This window comes from Hylobates moloch, unplaced genomic scaffold (genome assembly GCF_009828535.3).
Source record: "Hylobates moloch isolate HMO894 unplaced genomic scaffold, HMol_V3 SCAFFOLD_15, whole genome shotgun sequence".
NCBI classification, from domain to species: Eukaryota; Metazoa; Chordata; class Mammalia; order Primates; family Hylobatidae; genus Hylobates; species Hylobates moloch.
The window spans coordinates 11,494,148-11,521,213 of NW_026652290.1; the positions used below are offsets into that span (position 1 = coordinate 11,494,148).

The window sequence follows — 27,066 nt, forward strand, 5'->3', positions numbered from 1 at the left end:
TTCGGACCTTGTAGTTCCCTGGACTGCTAGAGGCAGGTGGGGTCTTGGGGACAGGGCTGCTGCCCCACTGCCTGGTTCTACAGATGAGCAGACAGAAGGAACAATGGGCCCGAGTCACTATGGAAGCCATTATCTTCTGTTGGGTCTGAAACAGTGCAGCTCACGGCCCAGCACTCCTCAGGATGGCTCTCTCCTTGTGGCTGGCAGAGGCGAGAGGTGAGGCAGGCTGAGTCCAAGGGGCCTGACACTATCCCATCAACCACCTCTCCCTGCCCGGGAGCCTCTGGCAGCCTCAGGAAGCTGCCGACTTGAAGCCAGAATTGAAATGTGTCCCTTTTCACAAGGCACTCCACCATGAGGGGCAGTGATGGGGAGAGAGCTTGTTCCTCATGGGTGAGTGGGGGCTGCCATGTCGAGGCAGCCAGGCTCCTCTGGGGCTAAAAGAGGCCACCCAAGGGCCTGAGGGTGGGGTCCAAAAGCCGTAACAGGCCAGATGATAGCAGCCAGGCTGGGGACAGAATGACAGACATTCAGACCTGAGGGTCTAGAGCTCCAGGCATGAGCCATGAGTTTTCCAGCTTCAGGAAAGCTCCCAGGGCACCTCGGCTGATGGCGTGAAATCCAGTCTCCTTACAGGATGGTTCCAGCTCCCTCCAGGACTGCAGCCCCACCTGCTTATTCAGCCTCAGTACTGTCCCCGTCACCTCCCCAGGCAAGGTCCCTTCCAGAAGCTCATGCCAAACATGCCTCTGGGCTTTGTCTCACCTGGGCCACCATATGCCAAGTACTACTTCCTCTGTGTGAACCCCAGCCCCTCCCCAAGCTTCCCAGACACCCCATTCAGCACTTGTCCCTTATTCTTTGAAATTCCACAAACCTGCCCCTTCTCTCATAGTGTCACTGGCTCTCTTGTTCTAGGTAATGTGTTCACTCACCTCCCCAGCTAGGTCGTAAGTTCTCTCAGGCAGGATCCACAGGGCCTGGTGTCAATCAATGAATACCAAACTAAAAGAAAGAATGGGCAAAGGATTGAGTGGGTGAACCTTGTCCACCTCAAAAGAAAAGCCCCAAACAGATTCTAGCGGGACCACGAGGCACCTCAGTGACTTTAAGCTATCAAAGAAGAAATGAGGCTGGATGCAGTGGCTCACATCTATAATTCCAGAACTTTGGGAGGTCAAGACAGGTGGATCACTTGAGATCAGGAGTTCAAAACCAGCCTGGCCAACGTGGTAAAACCCCGTCTCTACTAAAAATACAAAAATTAGCCAGGCGTGGTGGCCGGTGCCTGTAGTCCCAGCTACCCGGGAGGCGGAGGCAGGAGAATCTCTTGAACCCAGGAGGCAGAGGTTGCAGTGAGCTGAGATTGCGCCACTGCACTCTAGCCTGGGCGACAGAGCGAGACTCTATCTCAAAACAAACAAACAAAAAACAAACTCAAACAGATTCTAGAGGGACCACAAGGCACCTCGATGACTCTAAACTATCAAAAAAGAAATAAGCCTGTGTGAATCTTTTAGCAGTTGCCAGTGATAGTCGTCCTCATTTGCCCAAAGAAACTTCCCAGACTCTGAATGGCAAGCATTTATTATTTTTAGCCCCTCTCTTAACTCTAATTGGAACACAGTCTAGTCTAAAGACATCTCCGAGAAATGAGGAGTTGGAAACCATATACTCACACTCATGACATCATCACGATTTAGCCTTCTCAAGGTGCCTTGACCAACATGGGTCTCATTGGGTCTCACTTGAGATATGAAAGGTTGTAAAAATATTTCCCCCATTTTCTGAATGAGGAGTGGCTTCCCTGACCTCTACTCTGCAGCCTGGGCCAGGCTTCTTGGTGATGTGCTGTCGGAAACTCAGGACTCTTTCTAAGCCCTTTCCTCAGTCGTAACTGAATGCCTATGGAACCAGAAAGCTTCAGAAGGGCAGAGCCCGTGTCTGTCCTGTTCTCCTCTTGTATTACTGATTATTGCTCTAACAGAAATATGCCCAAATGTATAATGCCTTAAACATAGTAGGAGTTCATTTCCTGCTCATGCAACAGTCCAAATCGGTGGCCCTCTCAACGGACATCTGTGTTCCACAGAGTGATTCAGGGACCCAGGCTTCTCTCATCCCATGGCAGGTTGAGAGGGAGTGGAGATGGAGGGCCACCCCCACTGCTCTTGAGCCTTGTCCAGGAGTGGCTCACATCACTTCAGCTCACATTCCATTGGACAACTGGGTCACAGGCCACCTCGAACTGCAAGGGAAGCTGAGAAATACAGTGTAGCCATGCGCACCGTAAGAAGAGGAAACAGGTTCTAGCAAGCAGACACTCTGCTACGTCTCTGAGTCCCCAGCATCTCACACACAGCAGGTGCCCAATAAATGTAAGTTCAATGAAGGAACCGAAGGTCATAGTGGCTTACCAGGGTCTCATGGAGAGCCACTAGCAGGCCAGGAATCTAGGGCTCCCTGAGAAAGCCTGACCCAGCCCAGACTGCCTCTCCACGCCTGGAGTTTCGCTCAAGAACCCATGGAGAGGTTTCCCAAAGCCTGGCTTGCTGAAGCTGGAGAGAGGCCAGCCCGTAGGAGACCAGAGTGTGCCAAGTAGGAAATCACAGTTATTAGGGGGTTTCTTTGGAGCTCGGCATGGAAGTGGAGGAATTACGAGGGGGACCTCTAAGGGAGAATTGCGGGGAGCAGGGGGCAGGGCTGGGCAAAGAGCTGAGGCGTGGGGAATCAAGGAGCCTCGAGTTTGTTAGCAGCAGCTTGGAGCACTGGGTGGTGGGCCTGACCAGTGCATCTGCTCCAAACCCTGGGTTAGGGGTTAAATTGCACCCCACCCCATCCCCATCGAAAATTATTATGTTGAAGTCCTAACCCCAGTACCTCAGAATGTGACCTGGTTTAGAGACAGGCTCTTTACAGAGGTAATCAAGTTCAAATGAGGCCTTTTGAGGCCGAGGTGGGTGGATCACTTGAGGTCAGGAGTTCGAGACCAGCCTGGCCAACATGGTGAAACCCCGTCTCTACTAAAAATAACAAAACTTAGCCAGCTACTCAGAAGGCTAAGGCAGGAGAATCACTTGAACCCTGGAGGTGGAAGTTGCAGTGAGCCAAGATTGCACCATTGCACTCCAGCCTGGGTGACAGGGTGAGACCCTGACTCAAAAAGAAAAAAATGGTGCCTTTAGATTGGGGCCCAATCCAGTATCTGACTGGTGCCCTTATGAAAAGGGGAAATTTGGACACAGACACATGCACACAGAGAGAATATGATATGAAGAGAAGGCAGAGATGGGGTTGATGCTTCTACAAGCCAAGGAACGCCAGAGATCACCAGCAAACACCAGAAGCAAGGTAGTCATGGAAGAGCTTCCTCCCTCACAGCTCTCAGGAGGAACCAACCCCATCAACACCTTGATCTTGGACTTCAAGCCTCCAGAACTGTAAAGCAATACCTTTCTGTCATGAAATCCCCCAGTTTATGGTACTTTGTTAAAGTAACCCTAGAAAACTAATGCACCCTGCCTGTCTGTGCTAGAATGATCTTGACCAAGTCACTTCCATCCTGGCCTCCAGTCCCTCTTCTGAAACCACGTCCAAGGACAGGAGCCAGTGTCTCCCCAAACCAAGAACATCGCTTGTCATTGCGCTGGGCTGCATTTCTTGGTTTTACATCTCCTTACTGCTCCTATCCCATGCAGCTCCCTTTAAGAAGGGTGCCTCCCTGGGCCTTCCAACCTGAAGTCACCCCTCCCTTAGTCCATTCAGGCTGCTAACAAACTACAAAATATAGTGTATATATAGTGTATAACAAAATACTATAAATTGAGTGGCTTACAATACAATAGAAATTTATTTCTCATGGTTCTGGAGGCTGGGAAGTCCAAGATCAAGGCACCAGCAGATTTGGTGTCTGGTGAGGGCCGCTTCCTGGTTTATAGACGGTGCCTTCTTGCTGTGTTCTCACGTAGTTGAAGGGACAAACAAGCTCTCCAGAGTCTCTTTTAAAAGGACTCTAATCACATTTGTGAGAACTCCACTAATCACCTCCTAACATCATCACCTCAGGGTTAGGAGTTCGGCATATGAATTTGGGGGTGGGGGACACAAATATTCAGACTACAGCATCCCCACCATGGAGACTGTACAATAAACTCCCATGTCCTCTGCCCACCATGCAAGACTCCACCCCATCCCAGCTCCTTCTGCCTCTACCTCTCCCATCACTGCTACCCAACCATGCCAGGACAGCTGTGGTTTGGGAACCTTCACACCTTTGCCCCGACTGTCCCCTTTGTTTGCACCAGACACAGTGGTGCCTTCTCTGCACACATCAGCCCTTCTCAGAAATCCTAACCTTGCTCCCCAGCCAAGCTCTGCCTTCGTGCCCATGCCTACCCTCCCTGACTACTCGCTGTCCCAGTGGTGTGGGGCCCTGGGTTGACGTCCCCGCTGCTTCAGCACCTCTGCCTGCTAGTGAAGGATTAACACAGCCTGAAGCATCAGCCAATACCCTCAGCCCCAGAGTCTAATCCTAAGGAGTGCTGGGGACACATGCTTCCCCATCGTGCTGAAGCCACACAGAACGTCTTGGAGCTCTGTGTTCTTCTGCCTCCCTGGTGTGTGAAGTAGGGGCACAGACTCTGAAGCCAGGCAGCCTGGGTTCAGATCCCAGTTAGGGCACTTAGTAACAAGGGGTGTTTGCCTGTCTACCATATAGGGTTAGCATGAAGATTCAGTTAATAAATGTCAGGTGTTCAAAATATTGCTTGATACATCATAGGTGCTAAGTACAGTAAATATTTGCTGTCACTCTTATGAGGACAGAGCTCTTCCATGCCCCCATCACCTATCAGCCCAGCTAAAGTCCTGTTGCCCCTCAGTTCCCCACCTCCTCCATGAAGTCCCAGGCAGGTCATTTCCAGGATGGTCTGTAGCCTTCTGGAAACATACAGCCTTCTAGTCTTTCTAGGCTGTTTCCTTCCTTCCTGTGGAAATGGGGTGGTGTGGGAGGGGGCCAGGCTCTGAGTAGCTCTGGGAAAACCTTGAGGAGAAGTAGTCATGGCAGATGATTGGCAGGAGGACAGAGAGACACAGGTATGCTCTGAGCTCCTGCAGCCTGCCCCTCTCTGAGACACAGACATGGTCCATTTGGCCCTTGGACCAGGGCTGTGACCCGAGTACAGCTACCCCCTTTCACAGTGTACAGTCCAGGGAAACCTCTCCAATTTGGAGTAGCTGGGAGATGGCCGCTTTAAATTATGGTAAAGTTCGCATTGATGGCTCTCTAGAACAATACATGTTGTTTGGTTATTTTGCAGTTTCTAAGTTAATTCAACTAAAATTGCCGGGATGCTTGGCCCAGGTGTGGTCTTCATCCTCACTGCCTTCTCTGGTCTGTGTGGCCTCAGTAGGTGTTCGTTCCTGGTCCCTGGACTGAGTCTGGGCTTCTTTCCCCCTCCTCTTCTAGTGTTGCCTGGAGAGAGTGGGGATCATGGAGGATGTTCTGAAATCACGTATCTGAGCAGCCCCCGCACGGGTGTGTGTTCCCAGAGGTGGACTCCACACCTTCATCATTTCAGCTTTGAGCTCGGCCACAATTTTAGGACAAGAGTCCACAGCCTAACACGCCTCAGACCCCTTCCCCTGTCTTCACGCATGGCGCCACCTGAAATGATGCTGATACTCATTTATTTTATCTTCTTGTGTCAATAGCCCCCCTTGCCCTGCTCCACCAGAATGAGAGCTCCGTGAGGGCCGGGACTCCGTCTTACTCAAACTGGCAGCCCCAGCACTTAGAACATTGCTATGGGCTCTGTAAATTGCTGTTAAGGAATGAATGAATGAATGAATGAATGAAGATGAGTAAACAGTGACAATACTGTCGAGCAATGAATGATAGAGTGATGAGCAAACGGTGAAAGTCTGTTGAGAATGAATGACTGATGCATGAGTGAACAGGAAAGGTCCCACTCAGTATCATCTTCTACTTGCCCTCTTTCCGTTTTATGCACGCTCGTACCCTCCTAGATCCTAAAGGGGAGTTGTGCTGCTGGGCCGCCTTCTCCCTGGCTTCCACAGCCCCAGCCAATCTGAGGCTGCCTTCTTTCCCAGGGCCTGGAGACCCCCAATACCTGACAGCTGTTACCTTGAAGCGAACCCAGTGCACCTGGTGGCTATCTGGTTTCGCTTCCTTTTCTGTTTTGGGGAAAAAGACCAGCTGGGCCTCACCTCCTGTACAGCCCCAGCCCTGCATATATAGAGCATTCTTGGAAAGGCCACGTTGGGGCGGTGTGGGAGGAGCACTGGACAAGGAGTCAGGAGGCTGGATTCCAGGGTGCCCCGTGCAGGAGACCAGGTGTCCCCTGAGCCTCCCTTTCCTCTTCTGTCAAATGGAGCAGAGAAGACTTTGCTTTACAGCATAGGGTAGAATGCCTAATCGTTCTGCTGTGAGCTTTGTGGAAGCAGGTCTTTCAGCATCTCTAAGCCTCTTTCTCCATCTTCAAAGGAGCATTATTGCAGAGATGAAATGGGCTGAAGCATGCAACACACCCAGCCTTCATCGTAGCTTGAGTCCAGGGCTGGCATGCAGGGGGTGTATCTTGGGTGGCCATCCTAGGGACCAGGCATCAGGAAGGGGAGAGCCAGTGCAAGGATGTCCTGAGCTGATGACCACCTGGGTTGGTCCTACTGGGACCCACGCCTTCAGAAGCAGTGTAGAATGGACTTCAGAACTGCCCACCAAGGGACGGCGTTTGGGGATCTTTATCCACCAGCTCCCATCCCATCCTCCACTGTTCAAAGGTTTCCCCCCAGGGTGGTTAATCCCTCAGACTTCCAGTTGCACGTGCACGAGTGCAGAGTCGTTCCCTCAGGCAACCTACTCAGTGCTGTGGGCAGAAAGCAAGAAGTAATTGGTGCAGCTGAATTGAGGTGTCAGCAGGCTCCACCTGCACAGAGCTGGTCGCTTGCAGCAGCCATGTGTGGCTGGGGTAAAAGGCCAAGAGGTACGATGTGGACAGAAGGGTGACCATACACTCTCAGTAGGTGCCTGTGGCAGCTGTGAATGTGAGGATCAAATGAGGTCATGCTTTTGAAAATGCATTGCAAATGAGAAAGGATGACATGAATGAGCGCCATCAGCAAGTTGCCCTCTGACATGCTTTTCTCCAGGATTCCCTTAATGACAATGGCCTCAGGTGGCCCAGATGGAGGCTTAGTGCCCCTGAAATGGCTCACAGGATGACCAGCTCACCCCGTTTGCCTGGACTCTTCCAACGTTCCTATGTCCCTGGAACCCATCGGGTCCTGGGGGTTGGCCATTCAACTGTACTTGGGGATATGACACCAAGGCATGACCTTCACAGAGGTCATGGAAGGAGAGGCTCAAATGCTGCCCACACACCCTCTGGACCCCCAGGGCTCACACCTTGCTTCCCAGCTCCCATGTCCAAGTGCATCTGCTGTCATTTCAGACCCACCACCTCATTTTCACTTGGAGTCGAAGAATCTGGTCTCTTTTCTACTTTTATTGGTTCATTTTCAGATACTGTAGGAAATTCAGAAAACACAGAGCAATGTAAAGAAAAATGTAACTCGCTCATTACTCTATTGCTCAGAAATAAAACACTGGACACATTTGGGGATATTTCTTTCCAGATGCTTCCTGTACCCATAGAAATATACTTCTAATGAGGCCAGGTGTGATGGCTCACATCCGTAAATCCAGCACTTTGGGAGGCCGAGGTGGGTGGATCACCTGAGGTCAGGAATTCGAGACCAACCTGGCCAACATGGTGAAACCCCATCTCTACCAAAAATACAAAAATTAGCCAGGCTTAGTGGCATGCACCTGTAGTCCCGGCTACTTGGGAGGCTGAGGCAGGAGAATTGCTTGAACCCGGGAGGTGGAGGTTGCAGTGAGCCGAGACCATGCCATTGCACTCTAGCCTGGGCCACAGAGTGAGACTCATCTCAAAAAAAAAAAAAAGAAAGAAATATACTTTTAACGAATGTGTCTCCTGATTTGTGCAGATGAAGGGATATACACGTGTGCAGACGAGCCTGTACCTGCTCATGAAGGGGCATGCACACCTGTGCACACACCCCGTGCCTGTTATTTACAAAACAGTCATAGAATCTTCAAGCAGGACCGTCTCCCTCTGGTCCAATTGCTAGGTTTTCTAGATGAAGAAGTAACTTGCCTGAGGCCGAGTGACTAACAAAGTCTCACGCTAGTGGTCTCCTGGCCCTCAGGAAGGTGAGGGCCACAGTGTCTCTGGCAGCACAGCCCAGCAACCCCTGTCTCCACCTCATGACCTCAGCATTCCTGCAGCCCAGCCAGTCAGGAGCTCACAATTAGCCACCCTAAATATCACTTAATAGATAGCACAGCAAATGGCCCATATATGGAGAGCAAACACGTGTGAAGCGGATTGAAAATGGCTTTCTTTCTTACTCCTTGCATTGGCCATTAATTTTCTCCTTACTAAATGCCCTAGGCCAACCAGCTCCCATCCCATTAGCGTTAGGCCAATGCTAACAAAATTAAATTTGACAGGGATAAATGTGAAGTCCTTAGTGCCAAACATTCTACTCCACAAAAACAGATTTGGGGGAGGTGAGGCAACTTTTGTGAAAAAAAAATCCTAGGAGACCAAGTCAATAGCGATACCCAGTCCCATTAACAGAAGCATGGAGTCCAGAGAAGACAAGAAAGTGCCAATGTGGTTTGAGCTGGTCAGACCCAGCCTGAACTCTGGGTTTGGTGGTGGAGCTGTGCCTCCAGGCACCAAGAGTTGGGAGCAAGCCCAGAGGAGGGAGCCAGGGAGAAGAAGGCACTTGAAACTGCCAGTAAAAAATGGCAGCTGGGCACAGTGGCTCACACCTGTAATCCCAGCACTTTGGGAGGCCGCGGTGGGTGGATTGCTTGAGGTCAAGTTCAAGACCAGCCTGACCAGCATGGTGAAATCCAGTCTCTACTAAAAATACAAAAATTAGCCAGTGGTGGTGGTGCATACCTGTAGTCTCAGTTACTTGGGAAGCTGAGGCACAAGAATTGCTTGAACCCAGGAAGCAGAGGTTGCAGTGAGCCGAGATCGCACCACTGCACTCTAGCCTGGGCGACAGAGCGAGACTCCATCTCCAAAAAAAAAGAAAGAAATAGCTGAAGGTGTTGGCTTAGAGAGGATGTTTAGGGGAAATATCCCACATTCTTGGCTCTAGGGACAGAGAACAATCTCATTCACTCTCCATGGGGCTGAAGACAGCTCGTGCCCTTCTCCGCCTCCTCGTTAGTAATAGCTGGAAACAACAGGTGTCCCTTCGTGGGCGAATGATGAAACAAACAATGCTGCATCCATGCTGCAGAATTCTGCTCAGAAATAACACGGAGCAAACTACCGATACGCATGACAGCTCGGATGAGTCCTGAGGGGGTTAGGCTGAGTGAGAACAGCCGGTCCCCAAAGCTTACATGCTGTATGAGTCCATTTGTAGGAGAGTCTCAAAATGACAAACTATTGACATGGAGAACATATTCCTGGCTGCCTTGGGTCAGGGAGGGGATGGGCAGGAGGGCTTGGGTGGGGCTGTGCGAGGGCAGCGTGGGGACTCCCTGCAGTGACCGAGTGTTCTGTATCCTGACTGTCAATGTCAGCGTCCTGGTTGTGATATTGCACTACAGTTTTGCACGATGTTGTCATGGGGAGAAGCTGAGTATAAAGGGTAGGTGGATGGTTCCAGTATTATTTCTTACAACTGCATGTGACTCTACAATTATTTCAAGACAAGTGTAATTTTTTTTAAGATGGGCAGAACCCCACGCGTATATACGTGGAAGGTTGTGCCCACGAAGGAGCGTCTGAGAAGACACACGGTGGACTTAGCAGCCTGCTGCTCCAAAGCAAATCAGGAAAGAGAGACTCCTTTTTCTTTTTCAACCTGTTATTGCCACTTGCCCCACCATGCATGTGTGACTTGGTGATTTTGCTTAGACCCGTGAAGTAGCCCAAAAAAAGGTGTGTGGGGAAGGGGAGGAATGGGGGAAGGGAGACACAGCAAAGAGCTTGGTCTCACCCACCCACGGCTGGCAAAATGCCTACTCCAGGTCTCCGGGAACATTCCGAGCCTGCCGTGTGAGAGCCAGGAGTGAGAGGGGGTGTAGCCGGCCCACTCTGGCCTTTGTGTCCCCACCCCACCACCCTGAGGCCAGCCTGTCTTGGCGTTCCTTCCTCTTGCTCACAAACCCTCATGGTTCGCCACCAATTCAGCCTCTCATGAAGGAGCAAGGGTGGGTCATTTCTAGATCCAACAGCAGCAACCCCCCAACTCTGAGCCACCACCGTGGGCCCAGAATCACCCTAAGTGCCTTTCAAGTATGACGTGGTGTAATTTTCCTAAGATCCCCAGGATATAAGGGCTGTGGCTCTGCCCATTCTACAGATGAGGAGACCGAGGGGTTAATAACTACGTTGTTCGTGCTGGATCCCATGCAGAGGACACTCCTACCATCACCTCTGAGACCCTCTCTCTGCCTCCCCATCATCCTGCCCCCCACCGCTGGCCCCCAGGGCCCATGGACCTTCAGGAAGCAGGGTTGTCACTGAACACTCCAGCTCCTTGGAGGCAGCAGCTGAAGGGGCCCAATGGAGGAAAGAGCTTGGGGACGGCAGCTGGTAATCAGCTTCTTGGTGACCAGGTAGAAGGGCAGCATGCCTGCAGCTCGCCAGGGATCTCTCCTGGTTGGAAGCATGAGAGGTGGACGTGCACCCGGACCCTGCCACCAGGACTGTACTCCTGACTGACTGAGGCAAGGGGGGACGCCTGCAGCCGCTGCAGAAAAGGAATTGGCCCCAGTTGGAAACTGCCCCTTTGGTGTCAAGATGAGCTTGTGGCTCCCAGGCTGCAGGAGTGGGGGGCTGACCGGGGGAAGGGGTTGTCTGGCACGGATGGGACGTGGCGGCAACACCCTGTGCCCCTGGCAACCAATGTCCAGTGCTGTGGTGGGCATTCTCAGACTTCAGGGAAGCAGAGGACTAGGAGAGCGGGGCAGAAGATTCTGGAAGGGAGGAGTGGCCTGTCCTACATTACGAAGCTACCCAGGGAGTCTGGCCCCCCACCCATGAGAGCCACTTCTCGGAGTAGGGAGGAAGAAACCAAGCAGGTGATGGTCTCAGCCCTGCTGGAAGTTTCTCTTGCTCTGTCCTCTCTTCCTTCAATCACATTGAGTGAGGGGATTGGAATCTGCATCAGCTGTGTACCTGAGGAAGGAGTCACCATAACTGTGGTTTTTTGAGTTTTTTTGAGACAGGGTCTGGCTCTGTTGCCCAGGCTGGAGTGCAGTGATGTGGTCTCAGCTCACTGCAACCTCCACCTCCTGGGCTCAAGTGATCCTCCCACCTCAGCCTCCCGAGTAGCTGAGATTACAAGTGCGCCCCACCACATCCAGCTAATTTTTGTACCTGTAGGAGAAATGGGGTTTCACCGTATTGCCCAGGCTGGTCTCGAACTCCTGGGCTTAAGCGATCCGCCCTCCTCAGCCTCCCAAAGTGGTGGGATTACAGGCGTGAGCCACTGCACCCAGCCATAACTATGGTTTCAGAGAGGGAAAGACAGACACACAGACTTCAACCCCACCCTTGCCTTCACATGTCTTGCTTCCCTGCCTGGAAATCCCTCTGTGCCCCATTCCTAGTGGGCAAATTCTTTGTTTTTGGGTTTTTTTTTTTTTTTTTTTTGGGTTTTTTTTTTTGAGACGGAGTCTTGCTGTGTCGCCAGGCTGGAGTGTAGTGGCGCGATCTTGGCTCACTGCAACCTCTGCCTCCCAGGTTCAAGTGATTCTTGTGCTAAAAATACAAAAATTAGCTGGGCGTGGTGGCGAACGCCTATAGTCCCAGCTAATTTTTGTATTTTTAGTAGGCACGGGGTTTCACCATGTTGGCCAGGATGGTCTCAATTTCCTGACCTCGTGATCTGCCCGCCTCGGCCTACTAAATTGCTGGGATTATAGGCGTGAGCCACCATGCCCAGCCTGTTTTTTTTTTTTTTCAAGATGTGGCTAAGAGTCCCTTGGGTAGAGGGATCCAACCTCCTGCTTGCCCAGGGCAGCTCTGCATGGCACCTCTTGTCTCAATGGTTATTCATGCCGGGTCCTGTTACTCTCACGTGCATCCATCCACCCTTGGACCATAACTAGGGTCACCTTTGGGGCATATCTGTCCTGGTGTAGCCATTCTCTGTGTGTCTCTCCCATGCCCCCACCAGACTGGGACGCTGGAGCCTGCCTTTCTTCTCTGTCTGTCCCCAGGACCTGCACAGAGGCCCACACATGCGGCAACCGTGTCTGGAGTGAACGGATGAGTGAACCCAGATAGCATTTACAGTGTTCTTTTCCTCTCATTCCTTCCAGGGATCTATAAAGGGCACTGCTTCCGGATCAATCACTTCCCAGAGGACAATGACTACGACCACGACAGCTCGGAGTACCTCCTCCGTGAGTGTCAAGAGGCCTGGACTCTCTTTCTGTGGGGAGGGGGAAGGGTGGGAGGAGGCGGCTGGAGGAAAGAGAGACATTGGGCATGGAGAGGGTGATTGTCTCGGGATGGTCCACTCACTCTCTTACTTATTTAGACATCGTGAGTTTGGAGGATGGAGTTTTGCTCATCACTGCCATGACATACTGGGTATCTCAATGGGGTTATTTGGCTGAGAGGCCTGTACCCTGGGGAGACAGGCCTGTGCCCTGGGGAGACAGATCTGAGCAGAAAGCCTGCTGGGTGTGGCTGGCTTCAGAGTTACTGATTGGCTGGAGCTGGGGCTGGAGCAAGGAAAGTTAAAGATATAGACTCTGCCCAGGCTGGGCATCCCTGCAGGGTGTGGCACTCCAAGCACACTGGGGCCTCCCCACCCTCTCCTGCACACTCTCTTCCATTCCAGTCTTGAAAAATCAGGTACAGTCACACACCAAGACAGCCTCGTGGGGTGCTGGGAGACCCAGGGGAGAAGGCGAGGAAGGTGCCAGGGAGCAGCCTCTGACGTATGGTCCTGAAGTCTTTTCAGCACCGCCTCTGCCCATGGCAGCCTCCACCTGCTCCTGGGTCCGGTGGCTGCATGTGGCCCCCAGACTGAAGCCCGGAAGTCACAGCACAAGCTCAATTCCAAATGACAAACCCAGCCCCCACACTAAGTCCAGATCTTATCCCTGGGCCTGTGAATACCTCCCTGGGAGCAGCCAGGGAGGAGCCTGCAAATAGAAAAATAGCACCATTTCGGAGTCATTTTCCCCTTTCACATTAACCAAGACACATGAAGAGCAGCTCACAGCAGCACCCCTGGGGCTCGGACCCAGCCTTGTTGATGGAGAATCGATACCAGCATCCTCAGAGAGCACAATTCACTCTGCACCTGCTTATGGATCGTTTTTTCTAAGAGAAAGGATTTTGATTCTGAGTCATCTGGTGAAATAGAACAGCACGCGGTTCCCATAGAGCCTGGGGCAGTGTCAGGCTGCTGCGACCAGGCCCAGAACATGAAATAATTTGGCCACTGCTCTGCCTCCCATCCTTCCTCCCTCACCTTCTCCTCCTCCTGTCTATGCTCTGGTTCTGCTTAGCAGGGGCCCACACTGAACCAAGCAAATGAGATTTCCACAGGGCCACCAGAGATAGTTGTGCAGGTTGCACACTGCACAACTCAAGGGATGTCACATGCATAAATTATGGTATGAACATCCTTCCAGTTGTACAGTGCATGTCTGCACAACCTGCTGCAGAGGCCCTTGGTGCTCAGCCTAGCTGGGATGGCTCAATTGAAAATCAGCCCCAACTCAAAATCTGCCTTTCTCTGCCCAATCCAGGGCAATCAGGTGGTTCTTAAAGCTCTGGGGGCAGATGTGCCCATGGCCCAACCCTGGGACTATAAGGAAAGAGGCATTAGAGAAACAAACTGTTCCCTCTCCATTTCCCACTGGAGCTCCCCTGAGGTTATGGGCGTTGGTGCTCGTTGTTCTTTACTCGCCTGTCTCCCATTCATGGTCCCGGAGCGCTGAGGTCTCTTTCTGGATTGGCCTCAAGATACAGTAGCCCAGAGGTCACCCCATGTGGCTTCCCGATCTCCCAGCAGGAAGCAGATGTTACACTCAAACAGTATGAATGAAGGATGTTTACAGAAGGACCATTTACAAAGGTGCAGACGAGGTTAAGGGAAACCCACAAGGGCTGGAGAGCACCCTGGGGCCAGCAATAGCCAGGAGCCGTTACCCTCCTCGGCCTGGATAGGTGAGGGGGACGGGTGTGGGAGCCTGGAGGAGGGACCGGTAGGGACAGGGCCACCTGGCAGGAGCTGCGGCTGTCGGGAAGCAATGCCACCCTTTACCTATAGCTGGGCACAACTCCCTCGCCAATACCCTTCTCCAAAAGCCAGAGGCGGGAGCCCGAGGATTCGGTCCACACAGTCAGCTTGGCCCAGGGCAGGATGGAGTGAGGATCTGGAAGAGCAAGAAAAACAAAAACGAGTGAGCTGTTCCAGGTCCTCTGGGGAGGGTGCAAGGCGGGGAGGGCTGCAGAGTGATTTTCCCAGAGATAATGATGGTGACAGCACAACCGCAATTAGAGCTCATTGGGGAAGGCCATGTTCTCCTTAAGTGTACGCTGTGGGGAAAGCAGCCAGGTTCATTAACAAGCTCAGGGATGCACATGGAAGAGACAGCTTGACGGCTTTCGGGCCTGTGGTCTCTGCTGCTGGCAGAAGTCAGGGCGGGGTGGGGCTGAACTGACTTCCCAACAGGGAGGTGTTTTTCCACTCGGTGGCTGCAGAAACAGGGATATCTGGCCCTAAAACCAAGCTCTGCATGTGTCTTTGATCATCCTTTTATCTCCAGAGTGCAGGTGCCTGTGAGCTTGGAGCCAGAGGGGCTGAGCAACTTTCAGAGACAGGCCAAGGTCATGATCACCAGACAACTGGCGTGTGTTTCCAGGGCCACCCTGATTTCTAATATTTTGTCTTCTGGTCTCTGTCCAGACTGTGGCTCCTCAAAATATGTAGAAGCGCAGGAGGGAGGTCTCTGGCGGCTATTTGCAAGAAGTGAGGGTTCATGAGAGTTCGTTTATTCATTCATTTAACAAGTTATTGCAGCCAGACGCAGTGGTTCGCTCCTGTAATCCCAGCACTTTGGGAGGCCAAGGCGGGAAGATCGCTTGAGGTTAGGAGTTCCAGCTTGGTCAACATAGTGAGACCTCATCTCTACAAAAAATAAAAATAAATTAGCCAGAAATGATGGCACACGCCTCCAGTCCCAGCTATTCAGGAGGCTAAGGTGGGAGGATCACTTGAGCCAAGGAAGTTGAGGCTGCTGTGAGCCACGATCGTGCCACTGCACTCCAGCCTGCATGACAGAGCAAGATCCCATCTTAAAAAAAAAAAAAAAAAAGTTACTGTGGGCCTACTGTGTGCCAGGCACTGTATTAGACATGTGGAGTACAGCAGCAAAGAAAACAGGGGTCTGCCCTCCGGGTGGAGAATGGGTGTTTTGGAGAAGGCAGCAGAAGCTTCCATGGTGGGGCTGCCTGCAGGATGCCTGTTTCAGGCCGGCTCATCTGCGTGGGCGTGGAGCACCAAACCTGGTAGATCCAAGGCTGCGCTGCTCCCACCCAGTCTTTGACAATTCAAGAAGGAACTCCGCCCCCAGCCACACATTCTGAGGCCTTCCACAGAAACTAGGCTTGTGTTGTTTGTTGCAAGTCCCCTGAAGGCCTCTGAGCTCTTACGATGTCACTGCTGATTTGCAGATTCACAGCCCAAGATTTGAGGGGGTCACCACCACACATCCTGCCTACCTTCTCTTCCACAGGCCCTGCTGGTCCCAGGGGTTCCTGCCCACCTTGCCCTGGGCCTGGTGCCCCTCTCCAAGTCTGCATTTCCAGTTAGGTGGATAACTTCTGTGCCAGGCCACAGGGGGCTGGTGTCAGGGCTGCTGGGAGTCCATAGTGTGCCCGGGGGTGAGTTAGAAGGAAGTGTCTGGTCTCCTGGCAGATGCAGATCCTCTGCCAGAGCTTGATATGGCCAGCAGGGCATGGGCTGGACTTCAGCCTCACTCATCCCTCCACCCCTTAGCCACCTGTGCTGTGCCCGACCTGCACCACTGTCCGTGGCAATCCCAGCTGGCATCTGCACATCCACAGCTCAGGAATAAGTCTGTGTGGCAAGGCATAGGTGCTTGTGTGACTTACCTGGCAGGATGGATGGCTCTGAGCCAAGCCTGGGCATCCAGTGATCTTAGAGCAACTGGGCTTTTTTTTTTTTTTTTTTTTTTAAGATGGAGTCTTGCTCTGTCACCTAGGCTGGAGTGCAGTGGCACGATCTTGGCTCACTGCAACCTCTGCCTCCCAGGTTCAGGCGATTCTTGTGCCTCAGCCTCCTGAATAGCTGGGATTACAGGCACCTGCCACTATACCCAGCTGATTTTTCTATTTTTAGTACAGACTGGGTTTCACAATGTTGGCCAGGCTGGTCTCAAACTCCTGACCTCAAGTGATCCATTCACCTCGGGCTCCCAAAATTCTGGATGGACTTCCTTCTTTCGGATTCCTCTGACCTGTCTACAGAACGAGGACATTGAGGGGATGACTGACCTCAACTTTTCTGGCCATCACAGCTCAGAGGCACATTTCAGAAACACACAGGAAACTTCATCCCAGAGCCCGCCGCTGCCAGAAGGCAGAGAGGAATCGGAGAGGAGGCAGCACCGGAGAGAAGAACTGCATTTAATGCCCCCAGACAATCCCCTCTCTGTGAAGCAGGGACACACACTGATGCGTTCACAAAAAAGGAGACAAACCCTGCCTTCAGAGGAGAGGCTGACAGCCCTGAAACCCGCTCAGCTGGCCGGGGAGGGCGGCGCCTGCCAGTGCGGCCCGACTCACTGTCCCCTGCGGGGGCCACCAAGGGTCCATGCAGCCGAGATTTCTACGGGGCTGGGAGACAGCAGGTGCTTGGGAAAGGCCAAGCTCTGGGCTTCCCTTTCCCAAGTCTCCCTTCCCTCCCTCTGGCCTTCCTCCCACCCCAGACGCTAAGGGAGGGCACCCTAAGCCGCTACTGGGTGCTTGACATTTTCTCACGGTAACCCTCCGATGGGGCATGTTCATTTCCCAAGGCCACTGTAACAGATGATCAAAACTGCGTGACTTGCAACAGAAATTCACTGTCATGGTGTGGAAGCCAGAAGCCCAAAGTCAAGATGTTGGGGGACCCTGCTTTCTCTGAAGGCTCTAGGAAAGGCCATTCCTCTTCCAGCTTTGGAGGTGGTTGGCACTCCTTGGCTCATGGCAGCACCATTGGGTCTCTGCCTCTGTCTTCACAGCCCCTTCTCCACTGTGTCTTCTCCTAAGGTTCTTATAAGGATGCTCGTCATTGGATCTAGGGCCCACCGGATTCATCCTGGATGATCTCAGCTTGAGATTCTTAACTGAGTCACGTCTGAAAGCCCTCTTCTTCGTTTTTTTTTTTTTTTTTTTTGAGACGGAGTCTTGCTCTGTTGCCCAGACTGGAGTGCAGTGGCTCAATCTCAGCTCACTGAAATTTCCGGCTAATTTTTTGTATTTTTAGTAGAGATGCGATTTCACCGTGCTAGCCAGGATGGTCTCGATCTCCTGACCTCGTGATCTGCCTGCCTTGGCCTCCCAAAGTGCTGGGATTACAGGTGTGAGCCACCTCGCCCAGCCTTTTTTTTTTTTTAGACAGAATCTCGCTCTTGTCACCCAGGCTGGAGTACAATGGCGCAATCTCGGCTCACTGCAACCTCCACCTCTGGGGTTCAAGATATTATCCTGCCTCAGCCTCCCTAGTAGCTGGGATTACAGGAGCCCACCACCATGCCTGGCTAATTTTTTTGTTTTGTTTTGTTTTTAGTAGAGACGGGGTTTCACCATGTTGCCCAGGTTGGTCTCGAACTCCTGACCTCAGGTGATCCGCCTGCCATGGCCTCCCAAAGCGCTGAGATTACAGGCATGAGCCACCATGCCTGGCCAAGGCCCTTTTTCCAAATAAGATCAATTACAGGTCCTAACAGTTAGGACACAGGTATATTCTAGGGAGGCTGCAATTCAACTCCCTACAGGTAGATGTTACCATTCCCAAGTTATAAAAGGGGACTGAGGTGGTCACCAAAGTCAGCTGTCCCTGGTCAGCTAGTCAGTGGCAGAGCGAGGTTAGTCAGTGGCAGAGCCCTGGTGTCAGGGCTAAAAGGTGGTTCTGTGGATACTGTGGGTCACGAGCATCCCTCTTGGCCCAGCCACACCTCCCCTGCGACTTCAGGCCAGTCATGAGGTCCCACATCCTTGTCTGTCACCTGGGGGATGATGATGATGATGATGATCAAGGTATAGAATGGCCAGGCCCAGTGCTATACACCTTACATGTACAAAACCAAGTGTAGGACACCGGTGCTAGGAGGAACCTTATTCCACAGACGGGAAGCTGAGTTTTGGAGAGTGAAAGTGACTTGGCCAAGGCTACACAGCCAGCATGCCACAGCAGGGCCCACGCCCAGACCCACCTAATGCCAATGCCTGTGCTCTCAAGCACTGACCAGGGCCACCCTTTGTGGACACGGCTTCCCAGCCTTCCAGGGGCTTCGCGGAGACTGTGTTCATGCAAGGGCTTACGGGGCTGTGCATTGTCACAAAAATGTGATGCGGTTTGTTGCTTTCATGGCTGCTACTATGGTCTCCCTGGTGCCCATTCCCAGGGAGAGACTAAACAAGAGGTAGCCAGATGTGACTCCAGAGTGAAGGGCAGGCCTGGAGCCCCCGCTTGCATCTGATCCAATGGCCCTGAGCCTCCCCAGGCCCTGGCCCACCTCGAGTCTCCAGGTCCTGATGGGAATCTCAAATCCTGGGGAAGGGCCTGGAGCTGGAAGGTTCCTGGGAGACATACACAGCCATGCCTGGGAGGGCACCTGATCTCACTGCCCTCTGCTTTGTGCCCCCCACCTCCCCGGCCAGGCATCGTGCGAGCCTCCAGCGTCTTCCCCATCCTCAGCACCATCCTGCTTCTGCTGGGTGGCCTGTGCATCGGTGCCGGCAGGATCTACAGCCGCAAGAACAACATTGTCCTCAGCGCCGGCATCCTCTTTGTGGCTGCAGGTGAGCCGCCCGCCCGGGCTGGTGCTGGGCCGGGAGCTAGGGACACAGGAGTGCCTGTTTCGCGTGGTCCCCACTGCCAGGGAGTGTGCATCCTGCGGGGGAATGCAGACATAACATCGCCACATGCAACTGACTTGTAAAGTCCCAGTGTTTAGGACTGGGGGTGGATGGAGAATGGGGAGCAGCTGCCGAACAGGGCTTCCTTTCGGGGTGACAGAAATGTTTTGGATGCTTGCACAACATTTTGAATGCGCCAAAAGCCACTGGATTGTGCTCTTCAAAAGGGTTACTTTTATCTTGCATGAATTTCACCTCAACCGAAAAATAAGTCCAAGTGTGCAAAGTGGTGGGTGGGGTTCAGCTGGTAGTTTTACAAGCCTGTAACAGGAGCCTGGCTGGGTCAGGCAGTCAGGGAGGTGCCGAGGGGAACCATGCCAAAACTCAAAGGAGTTGGCCAGGTAAAGACAGGGCGAGGGCCCAGAATGGGCATGAGTGGCCGTCTTGCAGAGGAAGCAGAAGTCCAGGGTGCCCGGGGAAGAGTGAGCAGGGAAGCTCGGCAGAGCAGGCGGCCCCCGCCCATCCCAACTGCCCCAACCCTCCTGGCTACGAGAAGGCAGCAGCACCTCAGAGCCATGCCCGTTTTCCCCGGAAAGTGCCACCAGGGAATAGCCACAGAGCTGTGGGTGACAGTGACATGCCACCTTGGCTGAGGATGGGAGGGCCTGGCGTGGTGCCGCACATGTGGGCCTCCCAGAGCACCCTTTTCCTGTCCTGCAGTCCCTCGCCCTTTCTCCTGGAGAGGGTAGATGACTTCTGTTTACATCCTGGGACCCGGGGCCACTGCAGTAGAGGGGCTGGCTCCAGCTCTGCAGCCGCTGCCGGGGAGCCGAGGTGCCGGGCCCCAGTTCTACACCACTCCAGCGTCTGTTTCCTTCCAACGCGATAAATAGACGTGTGTGGAGTGCGTGTGCTGTGAGTGATGTGGGGGGGCTGTACATGTGTCAGGAGTGTGGTGTGTGTATGTGTTTGAGAACTGTGATTGTGTGTGTGGTGTATGTGTGTGTTTGAGGACTGTGTGTTTGTGTGTGTGAAGAGTATGGGATGTGTGTATTTGAGGGCTGTGGTGTGCTTGAGGACTGTGGTGTGTTTGTGTGAGGAGTGTGCTGTGTGCGTTTGAGGACTGTGGTGTGTTTGTGTGTGTGAAGAGTGTGGTGTGTGTATATTTGAGGACTGTGGTGTTTGTATGTGCAAAGAGTGTGGTGTGTTTGTGCGTGTTAAGAGTGGTGTGTGTGTGTGTATTTGAGGACTGGTGTGTTTGTGTGTGTGAGCATGGTGTGTGTGTGTGTTTGAGGACTGTGGGGTGTGTGTGTATTTGAGGACTGTGGTGTGTGTGTGCATGTGTGAGGACTATGGTGTGTGTGTGTCTGAGGAGTGTGGTGTGTATTTGAGGACTGTGGTGTGTTTGTGTGTGTGAGGACTATGGTGTGTGTGTGTGTCTGAGGAGTGTCTGTGTGTATTTGAGGACTGTGGTGTGTGTGTGTCTGAGACGTGTGGTGTGCGTGTGTGTATTTGAGGACTGTGGTGTGTGTGTGTGAGGACTATGGTATATGTGTGTCTGAGGAGTGTAGTGTGTGTGTATTTGAGGACTGTGGTGTGTTTGTGTGAGGACTATGGTGTGTGTGAGTGTGGTGTGTGTGTGCACGTGTGTGTGTGTTGGGAAGAGGAGCCTGTGTTGAGGGTCTCCTGGGAGAAGCATGAACCTCCCTCCTGGCCAGGTCCCCCGGCCCTTCCCTTCTTCCCCCCAGCTCCTTTCTCTCTCTCCTGCCCCAGTGCCCACCATCTGCTCCTTGAAGCAGTCATTTTTCACAAGGTGTGAGCCGTTTAGGAGGTCCCGGCTGTGACCCCTGAACACTGCCCCGGAGCGTCCTCCCCAAGGCAGGGAGAGAAGACTCCAGTCACATCAGAAACCACAGTGGCCATGCCAGCGCTCTGTGAGCCCGACCCCACCATCCCCGCTCCTGCGGAGGAGGCACACAGGTGGTCCAGCAGCTCAGGTGGCTTCCCTGAAGTCACACGCACAGTGGCAAAGACATGCTGTGCCCGGGGCTGCCAGCCTCCAAAGCCCCTCGAGGTGCCCCCTTCAGGTGCCCGTGCCCCCAGGAGAAGCCGTTTCAAAGGCAGGCCCAGATGCCTGGTTCCACCAGAGGGGCTTGGAGCCTGGACCCAGAGACTTAGCCAAAGAAAATGAGTCCAGGCAGAGAAGGTGGCCGCGGCTGGCTGCAAGGAAGCAATGGGGAGGCCAGCAAGGGGACATTGGCTTATTCCCTGGTGCATGGGGCACTAATGGGGACTGAGCAGGGCGACAGGCACTGGGTCGTGTGTGGGGCCTGGCTTCAGGCCACCAGCCCTAGCAGGGAGGTCGGACAGGCTCTTAAAGAACTCGAGGTGGAAAACGGTAGGTGCCACAGGAGAAGGAAAGATTCCAACACTGGGAAAGTCGGAAGAAGATACAAGACTTCTCTGGGAAACTGGAATTCATGGAGTTGTTATTTAAGAAACACTTTTCCAACTCATGCTGAATAGAGTGGGGAAGAAAACACAAAGCTAGGGAAGCAGCAAGAGAGAGATCAGAGAGGAGAAAGGTGAACTAGTGGTGGCTCACGCCTGTAATCCCAGCACTTTGGGAGGCCGAGGCGGGTGGATCACTGGCGGTCAGGAGTTGGAGACCAGCCTGGCCAGCATGGTGAAACCCTGTCTCTACCAAAAACATTAGCTGGATGTGGTGGCAGGTGCCTGTAATCCCAGCTACTTGGGAGGCTGAGGCACGAGAATCACCTGAACCTGGGAGGCGGAGGTTGTAGTGAGCCAAGATCACGCCACCGCACTCCAGCCTGGGCGACAGAGCAAGACCCTGTCTCAAAAAAATAAATAAAAAGCGAACTAGTAGGGTAAAAAAAACCATGTTGGAAAGGGTTCTTATGGAACACAACAGAAGAGACAAGGAGTCGAAACCCAGGACTGGTGTGCTCAGGGCAGGACTGCTGGATCCCTTAGCAGAAGATATTCTAACCCTTCCACACAGGGTGGGTGCCGCAGAAAATGGACAGAGGATGTGGACAGTGCAGAGACAAACACAACACAGCACTTTACGATCAAATGCAATGGACGGTAACTGAACTTACGGCAGGCACTGTGTGCTGGGTGCTGTTGTGAGCACTTTGTATATATCAGCTCATTTAATCCTCACACCAGCCCAGTGAGGTGTGGACCACGGTTACTCCTACTTTACAGATGAGGAGACTGACGCATAGGGAGTGGGAGTAATTTGCCAAAAGTCACACACTGGTATTTGGTAGAACCAGAACTCAAACCGCACCAGTGTGGCTCTGTTCAACCTCCCTTAGAATAAGAGAGAATCGGATGAACGCAACAATGGCTATTTTTCACTTCCCATATTGGCAAAGAACCAGAAGTCTGATAATATTCATGATAGGCTGTTGGGACATTTGTACACTTACGGTGTACTGTAGACAGTGACTGTAAATTTCAAACACTAAATGCAATGTAATATCCTGAATCCATCCAGGGACAGAGAAAGGACATGAGTACAAACCCAGTAAAATCCAAGTAAAGGCCGGGCATGGTGGCTCACACCTATTATCCCAGCACTTTGGGAGGCTGAGGCAGGTGGATCACATAAGGTCCCGAGTTTGAGACCAGCCTAGCCATATGGTGAAACCCTGTCTCTACTAAAAATACAAAAATTACCCAGGCATGGTGGTGTGTGCCTGTAATCCCAGCTACTCAGGAGGCTGAGGCAGGAGAATCGCTTGAACCCAGGAGGCGGAGGTTGCAGTGAGCAGAGATAGCGCCACTGCACTCCAGTCTGGACAGCAGAGTGAGACTGAGACTCTGTCTGAAAAAACAAACAACGCTGGGCGTGGTGGCTCACGCCTGGAATCCCAGCACTTTGGGAGGCCGAGGCAGGTGGATCACGAGGTCAGGGGTTCGAGACCAGCCTGACTAATGTGGTAAAACCCCGTCTCTACTAAAAATACAAAAAAAATTGGCTGGGCGTGGCGGCGGGCACCTGTAATCCCAGCTACTCAGGAGGCTGAGGCAGAAGAATTGCTTGAACCTGGGAGGCAGAGGTTGCAGTGAGCCGAGATTGTGCCACTGCACTCCAGCCTGGGCAACAGAGCGAGATTCTGTCTCCAAAAAACAAACAAACAAACAAACAAATCCATGTAAAGTCTGAAGTAATGTACCAGGTTTGTTTCTTTGTTGTGGCGACTGTTCCACATAATGTAAAATGTTAACATTAGGGAGAACTGGATGAGGAGTATATGAAACTCTCTGGACCTTACAACTGTTTGGTAAATCAAAAATTATTACCAAATAAACATGTATTTTAAGTGTTTGAATGCACATGGCCCAGCAGTTTCACTGCAAGGAATGCACCCCGTAGTTGTATCCATGTGCACATGTGAGGCTGTAGACACAAGGATGTCCAAGGCAACCTTGTCACAGCAGAGGGCAGGGAGCCACCCTGACATCTCCCGAAAAGGCCTGGTTAGGTGGGTCATGAGACTTCCGTATGGCGGTGCCGCATGTAGTTAGAAAGACAGGGGCAGCTCTCCATGGCCTGATTCAGAATCGTCTCTCAGATGTACTATTAAGAGAAAAACTAAGCAGCCAGAGTATTGTGCAAAGGAAATAATAGGGGTGTGTGTGTGTGTGTGTGTGTGTGTGTGTAGGAGAGAAATTTTTTTTCTGGAAGGACATACGAAAGAAGATAACAGTAGTTGCCTTAAAGATGGGCACTGGGGGCTGAGAGTGTGTCTTATTGTATACCTCATTTGAACTTTGTACTCTATTACCCATTCAACATTAATTACTGAAAAGAAAAATTAGCAACCAGAATAAAGAAATACTCATCAGAGAAGGGAGTGTCCACCTGTTCCCTGCCCTGCCTGTCCCGCTGTGGCTCTAACCTCTGCCTGTCTCCCTCCCTGGCCCTGCTCCCCGCTCCCCGCTTCCCTTTCAGGCCTCAGTAACATCATCGGTATCATCGTCTACATTTCCAGCAACACAGGTGACCCAAGTGACAAGCGGGACGAAGACAAAAAGAACCATTACAACTACGGCTGGTCTTTTTACTTTGGAGCTCTGTCTTTCATTGTGGCTGAGACCGTGGGCGTCCTGGCTGTAAACATTTACATTGAAAAAAATAAAGAGTTGAGGTTTAAGACCAAACGGGAATTCCTTAAGGCGTCTTCCTCTTCTCCTTATGCCAGGATGCCGAGCTACAGGTACCGGCGACGGCGCTCGAGGTCCAGCTCAAGGTCCACCGAGGCCTCGCCCTCCAGGGACGTGTCGCCCATGGGCCTGAAGATCACGGGGGCCATCCCTATGGGGGAGCTGTCCATGTACACGCTGTCCAGGGAGCCCCTCAAGGTGACCACTGCAGCCAGCTACAGCCCCGACCAGGAGGCCAGCTTCCTGCAGGTGCATGACTTTTTCCAGCAGGACCTGAAGGAAGGTTTCCACGTCAGCATGCTGAACCGACGGACAACCCCTGTGTGAGCCGCCTGCCCTTTCTCTCTGCTCCGGCCTTTCCCCAGAACGGCTCTTTTTGCCACACAGGACGGCATGTGATCCTCAAGACAACGAACAATGAACTAAAGCCAAACGCAGCCCTCCCTGGCCTCCAGAGGTGGCGTGGGCTGGCTTTGCATGAAGGTTGTGCTGGGAGACCGGACCTGGGGCTGCAGAAGAAGCTGAAGGCTGACTTTGTCCCCTCCCCCAAAAAGGGTGTTTTGATGCCCCAGGGTCTCTGAAATATCCCAGGAAGCCCCAGAGCTTTCCTGAGGCTGCCTGGCCTTGATCAACTCGGGAAGACAAAACTGAGCCATTATCTCCTCTTGGAAACGAATCTTGCCAGAAAAACGGGATTTCAGGGCCTCTCCTCCCTGCCTGGGCGTCGGGCCACCAGAAGGCTCTGCCGGACGCCAAGAGGTCTTTGGGCTCTTGTCAGCTGCTTTTGAACCTGAGGTTCCTGTGTCGTTGAGCCAGAAGTCAGACCACCGAAGCTCACTCCCTTCCTCTCCATCTCTCCCTCTCTCCGAGACTCTGGCGGTGGCCTATGATCCTGAAGACAGCTGTGCAGCCAACTGGTGCTTCGGCCTTTGCGCTGTCCTGGGGCCAGCTTCCCTCGACCTAAGGAGGCCATGGCCTGTGGAGGAGGCCCAGGTAAAGGCTGGGGGCTGTTGCTGGCTATCCTCTCTGCTTCTGGAAGTTTCTGCCTCACTCAGAATGGGCAGGACAGACCCACTGACTGGACTTCAGAGTCTGGAGGGTTCCATCGGTCAGGGGAATGGTGGCCACGTGGCCTCTTGCTGTGTCCCTTGTCATAGATCCGAGGAGCAACTCTGTCCCCTGAGCATTGGGGGTCCCAGGAGAGAGGTGGACAGACACCTCCCTCCAACTGGCATTTGGCAACAGGAGCCTGGACTTCCATGCAAGAAAGGGAGACCTAAGGGTGAACCGTGGCCAAAAAAAACCCTAGAGAATAAACATCCATTTCCTGGGTGGTTATAGATCATGACTTCCTGCAAATCAACGCCAGGAGAGCAACTTACATTCATTTCTTTGTCTTAACAAGTAGCAGCAACTGGCCCCACAGCGCCTATCATTGTAATTTATTGTGCCACCACCTAACAGGACGGAGTGGAGGGAATTTGGATAAACGGGCCCAGCTGGGCTTCTCTTCCTCCCTACAGAGGGGAGATCTCAGCACTTTGTCCGGAGCTGAGGAAGTGGTTTCTGTGTTTTACAGTTTTTCCAGCCATTCTTTTTTTCCCCCTCCTGAAGCAAGCAAAGAGTGTGGAATCGTGTGCAGGCTTGGAAGAAGAACTCTCCAGAACATGGAACTTAACCCTCTTTTATATAAAACATGTGCTTTCTAAAGAAAAATTGTTTCTTATTTTTTGAGACTCCCTGATCCAGCCTGGAACAGTCGCCTGTAGTCCTGGTAGCTGCCGTGCTTGGAAATAACGAGTGCATCCTTACCTCAGCTACCTGCTCACAGCCCATGGGTGGACTCGGCCCCCTGGAGTACAGACCTGGGTCCGTTCGGCCTAGTGATGATGTCATCGTCTGTCCCACCTTCCTTTGCCCCCAGGAAAGGACGCATCCACCGATGGCGGCCCCAGCTGACTGCCGCCGTGTGCTGGGGAGCTGAAATGAGGCCTGCCAGGCCCCTGTGTGCTGTGCTCCAGAGCCTTCGCTCCCGTCAGGGTTGGCAACATCTGGTGGCATGTCCAAGTGGCCCAGCAGCGGATGCTGAAGCACTGGAGTTCAAGGCCTTCACCTGCTCTAGGCCAGCCCTGTCACCACACCCACCACCTCCACTGCCATGACCAGGCTGAAGGCAGGGAACGCCCTCCCCAGACCCACCGTCCAGCAAGGCCCCGAGACTTTTCTTCTGTGATTTCCAAAAGCAAGGCAGCCGCGCTGTTCTGTTTCCTGTCCATCCACCACCTCCCTCCCGCTGCCCCAGAAGTTTCTATCATTCCATGGAGAAAGCTGTGTTCCAATGAATCCTACCTCTTGCCCAGTCCCAGGCAGAGTAAGCAGGGCCCAACTAGGGCCCAAGAAAGAGTAGGAAGAAGGGGACGAACCGGGAGCAAAACCACCTCAGACACCCGGGCCTTCTCAGCCTTCTCCCCGCGGCCAGCCGGGTCTCCGGGGACCCTGGGCCCTGGGCCGCCCATTCCTGGCCCTCCCGCTGCATCTCAGACCTGACACCCACCCGGGGGGGATGTGGTGGCCTGTGCCCGCCTTCTCTCCCACCTCCCGACCCGCCCCCTCGCCCCCACCCCTGTGTGTTTCGCCAGTTAAGCACCTGTGACTCCACTACCTACTACTG

At 52.9% G+C, this 27,066-nt stretch overlaps 1 protein-coding gene across 1 annotated transcript; it reads left to right on the forward strand.

Moving 5' to 3' along the window:
• Positions 1-259: 259 nt before the first annotated feature.
• CACNG4 (calcium voltage-gated channel auxiliary subunit gamma 4) lies at positions 260-27,066 on the forward strand. The gene is made up of 4 exons (XM_058428580.1): positions 260-393; positions 12,407-12,490; positions 18,996-19,136; positions 24,184-27,066. The coding sequence occupies exons 1-4, from the start codon at positions 390-392 to the stop codon at positions 24,720-24,722; spliced, it is 768 nt and encodes a 255-aa protein (XP_058284563.1). The 5' UTR covers positions 260-389; the 3' UTR covers positions 24,723-27,066.